The 12,392-nt window shown below is 37.3% G+C and overlaps 1 protein-coding gene across 1 annotated transcript; it reads left to right on the top strand.

Annotated features, from left to right (window-relative positions):
- The first annotated feature begins 908 nt into the window (after window positions 1-908).
- LOC142610553 (uncharacterized) lies at window positions 909-6,401 on the top strand. The gene is made up of 6 exons (XM_075782390.1): window positions 909-1,407; window positions 1,950-2,056; window positions 4,189-4,297; window positions 4,391-4,552; window positions 4,851-5,024; window positions 6,199-6,401. Exons 1-6 carry the CDS (start codon window positions 1,147-1,149, stop codon window positions 6,226-6,228), a joined length of 843 nt encoding a protein of 280 aa, XP_075638505.1. The 5' UTR covers window positions 909-1,146; the 3' UTR covers window positions 6,229-6,401.
- The last annotated feature ends 5,991 nt before the right edge of the window (window positions 6,402-12,392 follow it).

Raw genomic sequence — 12,392 nt, 5'->3', positions numbered from 1 at the left:
TAACGTAATGAATAAATAACAGAATTACTTTTCAACAATTGGTGACATATTTGTAAGACTTATATAATAAAAATCGTAATATCCCTAATTTTTGTTAGAAGAATATTATTCCTAAAATGATTCTATTTAAAATATAAAATGACGTGACATTAAATACTTTTAAACTTATTTAATACTCTTATAAATTAGTATGACACTAGAATAAATAGTTGGATACATTTTTTAATTTGTAATATTTAACTCAAAACTAAATTAAATGTCTTCCAATGAGGATTCTATTTTCAAAATATGATAGTGAGTTTAATTTTTTTGTTTTTTTTTAGAAGGGAGGTAAGTGAGTTTAATTAAAAAATTTAAAGACACATCCAATTTTATATTGATGCATAATAAGAAAATTTTCAATAAAAGTAACATTACTCCACCATAAATTGACAAAGCATGAAGCATGTCATGAAATTGGACTAAGTAGTAAATACCGTGCTACTTTTAAAGAGTAGCAATATACTACCAAGTTAGTCTCTCTTTTTTTCCTCAAAAGGAAAAAAAGTTAGGGGCCGTTTAGTATAGGATTTTGAACAACAATTTTTAGTTTTTAAATAACATTATATGTATTTTCACACATTTTTTCACCTATATGTATTTTCAAAAAATACAAATAATGTTTTTTTTTTCTTCCTTTCCTTTTTTAATTTTTTTTTTAAAGGGAGCCAAGCCAAGTCCTTTTTTTTTTTTCTTTCTTTCTTTCTTTATTTTCTTTTTTAACTTTTTTTGTTTTTGTTTTTGTTTTTTTATGAGAGCCAAGCCAAGTCACTTTTATCCATTCATTTATCCAAGAGGGAAAAAAAGAAAATAGGAAAAAAAAGTGGGGCTATAAATTGTAATAATACTGAAACCCAGGGGCGTTTCAGCCACATCCCGAGAATCAGAATCTCTATATAATAATGCATAGTCAGGCACTCTTTCTTGTGGATCCTCACACGCATTTGGCAAAGTGATGAAATTCTTAGCAACCCACCTCTAATTTCCAAAACAGCAACCAAAGTAACAATCATTATTTTCATCAACAAAATGACTGACTGACTGAGAGAAACAAAGAAAGAAAGAAAGAAAGAGAGAGAGGACAACCATAAATGAGACACAGAGTAAATGGCTTTAATGGCGACTAGAACGAAGGTGCCGCTGCTGCTGCAGCATAGAGTTGTTAAAAATGGAGGGGCGTTTGGGAAAGTGGGGGCAATGCGTTCATCTTCAACAGCGGTGATAGAGTCTAGGCCTGTTGGGTTGGGTGTGTTGGGACTGAAAGACTATGAGGATTATAGAAGGTCTTTGTATGGTGAGATCACTCACAAGGCCTTGTTGGTTGACGCTGCTGGCACTCTTCTTGTTCCTTCTCAGCCCATGGCTCAGGTCTCTGTCTCTCTCTCTCTTTCTCTCTCAGACATGTTTCTATGTATGTTTTTTGTTGTGTCTGTATGTGATTTTTGGCTTAGTGGGTCTGATTGCATGTGTTGGAATTCTGGGTACTGTGTTTTTGCATTATTGGATTTCTGGGTTCTCAGTGGTTGTATTGTACTGTTAGAATTCAGAAATCTTTGCATGTGTGTTGTTGTTGTGTTCATGTAAGTGATTTTTTTTCATGTTTGGCTTAGAGGGTCTCACTGCATGTGTTGGAATTCTGGGTATCTGGGTAGTATTTTTTTTTTCTTTTTTTTTGGCATTAATGGATTTCTGGTTGAAAGTATGTATGAATGTATTAAATAAATTGAATTAATGGCTTTTTGGGTTTTTTTTTTAGTTTCAATTTTTTCTTCTCTCTCTTTCTTATCTCTATTGGTGCCATCTTTGAGTAGAATTTATGGTTTTTTGGAGTTGAAATTCATGAATTTTGTCTTGTTCATTTTGACAACTCTCTATGTTTGTGTTTGTGTTTGTGTTTGTGTTTGTTATAGATATATAGGACGATTGGGGAGAAGTATGGAGTGAAGTACTCAGAGGATGAGATATTGAACAGATACAGAAGGGCATATGGGCAGCCTTGGGGTAGATCCCGTCTCAGGTCCGTTCCAGTTCTTTTCTCCATTTCCAATTTTTTTGGATTATATGTTAGTAATCAATTATGTTGTTATCACTTCCTATTTTCTTAATCTTTTCCCTTTGTTGTTGTTTTCTTTTTCTTTTTTTGGTAGTTTATTATATATATTTTGTCTCATATTTCAAAATTTTGCAAAAGAGGTGCAAATATGCTGGAAAGTAATTTGGAATCAAGTAAGTCAAGAAGTAAGAACACAACATCTTTCACAACGGCTGATGTAATACCAAGTAATTTGGAGCACCTTATTGTCACCTTGAGTCCATTACTAACACCACGGTTATTATGCCCCAGGTCATGTCAACGGTTGTGAAAAAAAGTTAGGAAAGATGTCATGTGCATTTGTTGTTTGGAATCGGTTTTCTTTATTCTGCTTTCTTTTTCTTACAACAGTACTAAATGACTTTGTTTCTTTAAGAGAGTTGATACTTTTTGCCGACATATGTTGCTAAAGTCACCAAGTGCCATGCTAAAGCTTTCCTTATCAACCCGTTTGTAATTAATGGGTTGGTGTTATGTCTTTCAGTTCTGACTTGAGAGGGTTACTGTTCTGGAGTTCTGAACTGTTTTCCGATTTGTATTATATTTTTTTGAAATTACAGTCACCATGAGGGAACAGGACCAGTTTATGTCTAGCACATAAGCAAGATATTTTTAAATATTGGTCTAGGGTGTGGGACCAATTTAGTAATTTCATTGCTGATTGTTGTTTTACTTCAGTAGTAAGTTACTAATGACATATGGGTTAAAATTGTGTTGTCCTCCTTTCAAAGCATGCTGATTTATCTGTGTCAGCTCTTACAGTGATATGAGTTGGATCTATAAGCATACCAGCCACTGATTTAAGAAAGCCAAGATCATTGAAGCCGTATTGTGGCCAAAATATTGTTATTGCAACAATGATCTGATCTGGACACTTAATGCTGAGATAGATTATGTTTTTGAGACAATCAAGAATTGGATATCTCAGTTTTAGAAGGTTGAGTCCGCATAATTTAATTTTTGGTCCTGGAGTTTGCAAAACCAAACTTAGGATATGTTGGGAAAAAAGATATATGAGGGGAGAGGAGAGGCGAAGGGTAGCCAGAAAATTATATCTCGGCCACCCATCCAGCCCCTCTCCTCTCCTCCCATCCCCCCTCCAAACCTAGAATTAGAGATTCTATTACTTAGGTAGATCAGCTGAGCTGTCTCCAATTCAAAATCAAATTTATTGTTTCTGACCTCATCTCTCTCTCTCATGGAGACGGTTTTTTTTTTTTTGAAAGGGGGGGGGGGGGGGTTTGAAAAAAAAAGAAGATAACATGAAAAAGGAAAAGTGGCTCATTGCTTGCTTTCCCACACATTAGAAAGGAAAGTTTACGAAACTTATTCAAGTTTATGCACTTGTCTTTCATCTTTTTCTATATTTTCTCAGTGGTTAAGATGAAACTAAATCAACTCTAAAAAATTTAATAAATAATCTCTGGAATTAAAAAGATGATCATGTACTACATCCAAAAACGGTAGAGGGATTAATGCGCTGGTGAAAAAGACACATTAATTAAGGTGACAAAGTATAATTTTGGATAGAATAGAATGACGAAGAAATTTTTTATTTTTAAAAAGTGTATATCTTTTGATTTTAAACTTATCTTTTTCTCGTGATTGGTTTGAATGGACTCTTTAAATGCAGTAATTTAGTAGGTCAGCCTAATTTTCATATAGTTTTGTTTACAAAATTTTATCATCTTGGTAATTCACTTATGTGTATGAACACTTCAAAATATCACCAGAGGATTTGTCCATGACTGTATCTAGATTTTGTGACCTTGTTAAGGTCAACCTATTTTCTTGCTTATTATCTTTAAAGGGTCCAATGTAAAGTCTGTTTCCTACATGCCATGTTTTTGGGTTCTTAAACAGTGGCAATGGACACACTTCTACCTGTTATCATTTCTTAAGCCCTTAGTTTTTAAATGAGTAAAATTAAACATTATTAAGAATGATATCCTTCACATTCCCATTGCCAGAACTGCAACAGGTAGCAATTTTTCTGTCATGTTTGTTGAGGATCTCTTAACTTAATCAATAATGTTATTGTTTTTCTACAATTGCAGATATGTCAATGATGCAAGGCCTTTCTGGCAATATATAGTCAGTTGCTCCACCGGCTGTTCAGATTCTCAGTACTTTGAAGAACTTTACAACTACTATAGCACTAACAAGGTTGGGTTATTTCTAAATTAGCTTTTACAAATTGCATGCTTTGAGTTTTAAACTTATGTAGTTATAATTCTTTCTCCAATTTTCTTTCCATAGGCTTGGCACCTCTGTGATCCTGATGCTGAGAATGTATTTAAAGCTCTTAGGAAAGCAGGTGTGAAGTTGGGTGTTGTGTCAAATTTTGACACTCGGTTAAGACCTTTAATGCGGTCTCTAAACTGTGACCATTGGTTTGATGCTGTGGCAGTTTCAGCTGAAGTATGTCCATTGATTTCTTCATTATATATAGTTTTATTTTATTTTATTTATTACCCCCTTTCATATACACAATGGGATGGCTAGCGGCATGTGTATGAGGTTTATCTTTCTGATATGTATACACATGCATATGTACACTGATCCGTATTACATTCAATGAAGTCATTTAAACTTCAAGAAATAACGTCATACATATATCATAATTGTATTGGCAATCTAATGGTGAACTTTTCTTATGAACAATTTGTTTTCCTCTACTATCTATGGTCTTGACTATGATTCTCTCTTCCTTAAACAGGTTGAAGCAGAGAAGCCAAATCCAACAATATTTCTAAAAGCTTGTGATTTATTGGGAGTAAAGCCCGAGGATGCTGTACATGTAGGGGATGACCGTAGGAATGATATATGGGGTGCTAGAGATGCAGGCTGTGATGCTTGGCTTTGGGGAAGTGAAGTTCACTCTTTTAAGGAGGTAGGTCATCATCCACATCTCTTATTTTCCTGGGAATTACTTGGATGAGTGTTTTTGCCATGTAATTTTTTATGTTACGATATATAACTTCAGGAAGAGAACATAGTGGTTATATCTCTGGTTCATATTCTTCTAGCTACTTCTTTTAATGATTCTTGCAACTGTCTTTTGAAGTAAAGAGCTATGTGTCAGTGTGTGAGGATGTTAAAAGACCTTTGTCTGTTGATTTTTGAAGTTTCCTCAAATACACCCTATGATAATATTTAATTTTAAAAATTCTCAATATTAGCTTCCTTCGTTATCTTTCAAAGCTTATCTTCATTTTAGAGGTAAATAAGAAAGAAGAGAAGGGTGTGAATGACTATTAAATTGTAAAGAAGAAATTTTTTTATGTTTTTAATAAGAAAAGGTAATTATTTAACATGCCTTTTCGTGGCTTTTGAGGAAATGCCCTCTCCTTCAATTGGAAATGGTTGATAAATGCAGTAACCAAGTAGATTTGCCTGGAGTATAGGCATCACAGCATCAAAATCAGTTTTCACAATGCATTTTCTTATTAGGTATCAGTCGCATTTTTTTTTCCACAAACAACACACCCCCCCCCCCCCCTTGCGGGCCCCCCCAAGGGAATCAGTTACATATCTAGTTTAATCGAAGTTATCTGTTTTTCAAATGTAAAGAGCAAAATTTTAAAACTTTTATGCAAGTGATTTGGCCACTTTACAAGTTATGCATTAACATTGATACTGTGACAAGCATAAATCATAGAAATATATCAAATCTGCAGTTCAATCCGTCAATGTTAGATGTATAGTGTCATGCCAACTCAAAATTTCTTAAAATCAAGGCCTCTTTTGTTTCAGGTGAGGTCAGAAAAGTTTTAGAACATCTGAGGACCAGAATAACTGCGTGTGTTCTGTCTGTTTCTGGGATTTGCGTGCTTCTTGTTATTGCTTTAAGGCTTAATGTATAATGTTTTGTTGCATCCTTCCTTGTAAACAAACTATCCATATCAATTCCATCACCATTTATTGTTAATCACATTGTTTGTCATTGCTGTTTCCTTATATGGATTTTAGTTAAACCACACTTCAGACTTCTCTAAACAATTACCTGATCAAGTTATTGCATTTCTAAAGTGAGTTTATGTTCTTATTTATATTTTCTGATGCAGGTTGCTCAGAGAATAGGGGTCCAGGTTTAAAGAAAATTTCTCTTAAGCAATCCCTTGAAGGAAGCTCTATCTGTACAGTTTTTTTTTGTTTGTAGAATTGTATTTTCTGTGCTGTGTTGTAGTCTGAAAAAGAGAGTTGTGAGGTAGTAACTGATGTAAAACATTATAAATAAAATAATAGTGAAATGATTTTGTTCTCTTCATGCCAAATAGCACACTTTTTTCTCCTTCTGAATATCATCCGCCATTCGCTGTTTGATGTTTGATGTTTCATATGCACAATATCAACCGCGCGATGCAATGACATTCTACCTATGATTGATATAATGTGTGACAGAATACTGTAAACCAGTGTGTGTATGAGCTTGGTAGCATAGCATGCAGGCCTCATCTTTGGGTTTATCTGGGGTTAATTTTTTTCACAAAACTCCCATGTCGTCTCCTTTTGGGTTTTTCTGGGGTTGTCTCTTTCCACAAAACTCCTATGTCCTCGGTTTTTCTGCACGGGGAACGGCTAGAAGATAAGAAAGAATTTCTTGGCAAAATAGAAAAAAGATGGAATGGATTGCTTGTTTTTGAGTTGACCAAGAACAGGTGGAGGATTCAAAATATGATCCAGTTGAATGGTAAAGAATTTCTTGGCAAAATAAAAAGAAAGATGGAATGGATTGCTTACTTGTTTTTGAGTTGACCAAGTACAGGTGGAGGGTTCAAAATATGATCCAGTTGAATGGTAGACGGGGGTTTTGAACTGATGACCTTTCACCATACAAGGATTTGAGCCAGTAAGTTAAACTTTGCCATTTTAAGTTTTTGACTTCAGTAAAGCATTCCTTGAACATTCAAAGAAACTGTAGTCATATTCATCTTCAGAGACTCAATCCACTAATTAATCCTTTATTTATTTATTTTTGAACTGTTTAGAAATATTACTAAATATTCCACGTGCAATAATACACATCACCCACCTAGAGAGGCATAACTCTAGATTCACAGAAATGAGGAGGTAGTAGTCTTACTTGAGAGTGACGGAAATGAGGAGATATCAGATACGTTTTGGTAACAATTAATCCACGTGCAATAATACACATCACCCACCTAGAGAGGCATCAAAATATCTTTGTATATATCTCTATTTGATTTGCAGACATTCTATAAACAAAATCAAATCTAATTTAATAAAAAAATTTTGAAAATTTTCTTCATTATAGCTCTATTAAGATTATTCCAATGTCTTTCTCAAATGCTAGTGTACAAAGTACAAACTCCACATGGGCTTTGATTATATAGGGTCCGTTTAGATATAGCTGAAAACTGAAAAAACTGTAATAAAATAGTTTTTAAATATGTGAATAGTTTCGTGGGACCTATTTTTAATATATTTTTTTTAATAAAGTGTTTGTGGGTCCCATAAACAGTGCTGAACTGTCGGAGAAAATCTAAAACGCATGAATAGTGTATGGGTGGAAAAGTCAAATTTTACGACTTAAAAAAAAAAAAAAAAAAAAACTGAAACGTGAAACTCAGCAAACACGGACGCAATCCTTCGAATCCAAACAGATACATATATTATTGTTCCATGACTAACTTCAAGACCAATATTATTTTCTCTTGTTTACTTGGCCCAAAAAACTAACTATCCACGTTTAAGTTCCCTTGATCCACGCAATAGTCAAATAAATTGATAATGAGCTTCATAGACCTAGGATTCCCCTCTATGCAAATTTCAATCTCCCTATTATGATGTGTGGAATGCCTAATTTTTTTAGAAATTGTGGGAGTGTAATAGGCTGCAAGTTGGTGAGTGCATGGTTGTCAAAATCTCGATTTGGATCCTACGATTTTACGATTTCACCTGCCCAAAATGATCCGGATCTTACAAGGATCTTTGTGATCGTTCAAGATCGGTAGAATCATACAATTCTGATGATCCCAAACAATCTTGATTTCTTGTAGTCTTTTTTAACTTGACAGAAGGCTCATTTGAACCCAAATGAAAAATAACATCTAAATAGACCAAGTTTTGCTATTCTAATGTAGAAAGATAGTGTGTCACGTTTTGAGATTTTTGGCCTCTTTAAATGATGCTTACAAATGGATGTAGTGATGTATGATAATTACATCAAATGGATGCAAAAAAATTTTGGTTTTTTATGAATGAATGTATAATTTATGTGATTATTTAACACACTAATGTGTGTTTTTTGTATTTTTCTCAAATAATGTAGGATCTTACAATTTACGATTCGATCCTACGATCCACGATCTCACCTACTTCCCACGATCCTACATAGGACCCTAATTGTGACAACCTTGGGTGAGTGGCCTATAAACTTTGGGATTTGGTGTGTGATGCAGACACGATTGGGCTTGAGCTTGATTATTATTATTTTTTGGGAGGGGGATGTGGATAAACTCAACTGTCAATAGGGCTATTGTGGTTATGGTGCCGATGAGATGATGAGTTAAAGGAATTTTAAGACATGTTTGGTATGTGAGTTAAAACAACAATTTTCAATGTTAAATACTAAAAATTGTGGGGTCTATAAAATTAATAAATAAAAAAAGTGTTTGGTTAGAGTGTTTAGTTAAGAGTGTATGAGTCATAATTTTCAATTTAGGTAAACATTGTCTATTGAAAATTGTCAAAATATATCTAGAATAGTTTTTAGTTTTTAGATAACAATGTTGAGTGTCATTGTTGTAAAGATTTGAAAAACATTATTGCCATGATGGGACTCAAGAGGATGAGGCAGGCTAGTTCATCGAGACACAAAGGTGGCATATTGAAAAAGGTGATTTGTTTTAGGTATCTCTATTGTGTGCTTGACTTTGTTGGTGGAGGGAAATTTTTTTTGATTATTTACATGTAAGATGTAACTGTCCATATGATTTTGTGTTTTTGTTTTTTATTATTTTTCTTCATATTATTATTATTATTATTATTATTATTTGTAAGTGCACAATTGCACCTGGACCCAAAGATTATTATGGGCTCAGGCCCAATGAGCCTTAAACAATGAAATTTGTAGAGTGTGGGCTTGAAATCTAGATTAAAGATACTGAGAACTTGATAACAGGCTATAGGGTGCAAACATTTGTAAACAATGAATGATAATTGCAGGTGGACCTCCTCGGACGTGAGCCGAGGATTATTTCTGTATTATTTCTCTTTCTTTATTAAAGATTACAATTCTTAATTTCTTTCTTAGTTACAGACCGCCCCCTTTTCTTTGGCCTTCACCCCCCTTAAATACTTCCTTTCCTGACACTTTATCCACGTGTTGCTCAAACCCTCTCCCCCCTAGATATTTTTTCCCTTAGTGCCTTTGAATAGTGACCAAAAGTTTCAGCTCTACTGTTCAGGGGTCACTTCCCCATTAATGCGACCAGGGAGGTAGGTGCAGAGTCTTTAATGTGGAGGTGGCAGCCTTGACTCATGATACTTTTCTAACATCGGTGTATCCAGAAGGTTCAGAGCTTCCCCCTTTTAACCAACAATCTTTCCAGAGTTCTGCCTTGACCTTCGTACTGAGTCTACAAGTTTTCTTGGGTCTGTCCGAGGAGAAACTCACCCTCGGATGTGTCCTCGGACCCTCGGCGTATGGGCCGATCCGCAGTACTAACAAATTCTTAGCCCAAGAACAGATCGGCCCTCCTTGCTAGAGCCCAAGGGCCCAAATGCCCGCTTAGGACCTTTTACTCCCCACAATAGCCCCTCAAAACTCTATTTTTCAGCATCCGAGGAGAAAAATAGGGTTTTGATCCAACGAGGACTTACCTTACACGTTTTGTAAATAACCATGCGTGTGGAGATCGTTTCGCGTTCCAGACGATGACACTTGGCGGTTTTAATTTCAAAAACGCGTGCACTTATTACCGTAAGTTACACTTTGTCCCCCACGTTCAACGGTGAGATGAGCATCCAACGGCCCTTGTTACCCCCTGAAAATTTGGGCGGGACGAATAAAATTTTGAGGCCGCTTCCCGCACGTCGTGACGCTTTGGGAACCTGCGCCTTCATTTATTTCTTCAGAGGCTAATCACATCAAAACATCAGCAATCACCTTTTTCTCTGCAAAAATCCGTGGAAACTCGCACAACTTCAAACTTGTAAGTTTCCTATTCTTTTTCTTTACTCCATTCTCCTCGGATATTGTCCTCGGCTCCCATTTTAACCATTCTCCCTCTTAAAATTTAGTCTTTCGTTCTTTCCTAATGGGTAGATTTAAGTGTTTAGTTGACACCGCCGCTGGGATGGAAGGTTTCAGAGCTAAGTATAACATTCCCAGCGACGTAGGTTTAAGATACTGTCCGGTGGAAGCCGTGGCTGGGTCTAGGAGAATGGGAGAGGTTATCATTCCCATGATTGCCTTCATAGAAGGTGGGATGACCCTCCCTATGAAGAGCGTGACCAGGGAATACCTCCGCAACCACCGGTTGTGCCCCAACCAATGTGTTCCCAACGTCTTTAGAGTCCTAGGAAGCGTCGACGCTCTAAACGAGTAGATGGGTCTGAACCTTACCTGGCACGACGTCGTTTTTATGTACGAGTGCCATAAACTTACCAATGTAGGTTATTACATCAAATCCCGCTCTAGCGTAGTTAGGTTAATCTCTTGTCTGCCCAAGTCCAATAAAGGCATGAAGGACGACTACCTCATTGTCTCAGGCAACTGGCACGACGGCCCCCACTGCCCAGTTGAGTGGGGAGATCCAGGTGCGACTTAGGATCTAACTTCCCACCCCATAAATCCATATAAGCATCTTAGAATGTCATTTGCATTTATAAACTGTTTGATTTTGATTTACCACATGTCTTAAAAGTCTGATCATGTTCATCTGTCCTTGGTGTCTTTCTTTGCAGATAAACAACTCGTGCGCCCTCGCTTGAGTCACTGTAACGTCGCGGATCTGAACCGAGTGCTACGCTCAAAGGTGTTCGTGAGCAAAGACTTGCAACTCAGAGCGGCCCACCTGATACTAGGCTACGACCCAATATCCTCGGACTTCCAGGAGATAGAGAACGCCATCATAGCGGGGGATAGAAGGCGTAAGAGAATACACGTAGCAAGACCGCGATTTCTTGCCGACCACGACATCCCCGACGACCCCAACACCATTCTGTACAGTCGTCCAATTGCGGCGATCCCCCTCTCAACACACTCCCAAGCGACTGTTGTCCTGGAGGAGCAAGTGTCCTCTTCGCACACATTAGACAACGAAATAGATAAGTTTCAGCTCGAGGATGTCGAAGGAACCCGAGGAAACCAATTCGTCGTACTTTCTGACGAGGAAGAAGAGCCCACCGAGGCCTCCGAAATTGCAGGGTTCGTTGTTGCCCACCCAGAAGACGACTCCGAGGAGGACATGGACAAGCTTCAAGGCCTTCTAACCAAGAAAGGCGAGAAAGTTGTTCAGAAGAGGGCGGGAGGGTCCCAAGCTCTTCCATCTTTGCCACCTCCCCCTCCTCCAGCCGAACCCAAACTTCCAGTTGAGGAGCCTAAAAAGAAAAGAAAGGGGGAGGCCGAGGAGACTGCTGGCGAAAAACAAAAAGGCCACCACAACAGCCGCAGCCAGCTCAGCAGCAGAAGCTGGACAAGGGCAAAGGTCGGGCTTGCTCAGTTGAGAGTGGGGAGATCAGAGATATGGCCAAAGTGCGCTGAGCACCGGCTACCTGGTCTCCTGACTTAAAACTGGACAGTGCACCAATTTCTTGCCAGTCTAGTATTAGGGCAATCCAACAAGGCCACGCCCACCACCTGGCTGACGCGTTGGAGCGCCTTCTTCTGCTGCCAAGGATATGGAAACCTTGGAAAGAATGAGCCAACCTCAACTATTTCTGTCTTTAAAAAGGGAATTAGCCCTTGTAAGTTTTAACTTTTTATGAACATTCTATCTTTCATAATATCAGATTATTAATGAGTGTTCTGCTATATCTAATTCTCTAACACTATGGTAGGCCGTTCAAGAAGTCTTTGTAGCCGAGAAGTTTATAGAGGACTCTCGGAAGAAAGCCAGAATGGAGGCTGACATTCGAATGGAGATTGAGAAGTCCCTAGGCCAGGTCCTCGCAGAAAATGAGAAACTCGTCTCTCAGGTGGCTGATCTAAAAAGAGAAAGAAACGGTGCCGAGGCCAGCCTGAAGACTATGAAGACCCAAATAGAAGGGCAGCGCAAGCTTCTCCACCAAA

This window comes from Castanea sativa, chromosome 9 (assembly GCF_040712315.1).
Source record: "Castanea sativa cultivar Marrone di Chiusa Pesio chromosome 9, ASM4071231v1".
NCBI classification, from domain to species: Eukaryota; Viridiplantae; Streptophyta; class Magnoliopsida; order Fagales; family Fagaceae; genus Castanea; species Castanea sativa.
The sequence above is the reverse complement of the archived record's forward strand: the minus strand, read 5'-3'. Positions and strand labels throughout refer to the sequence as shown.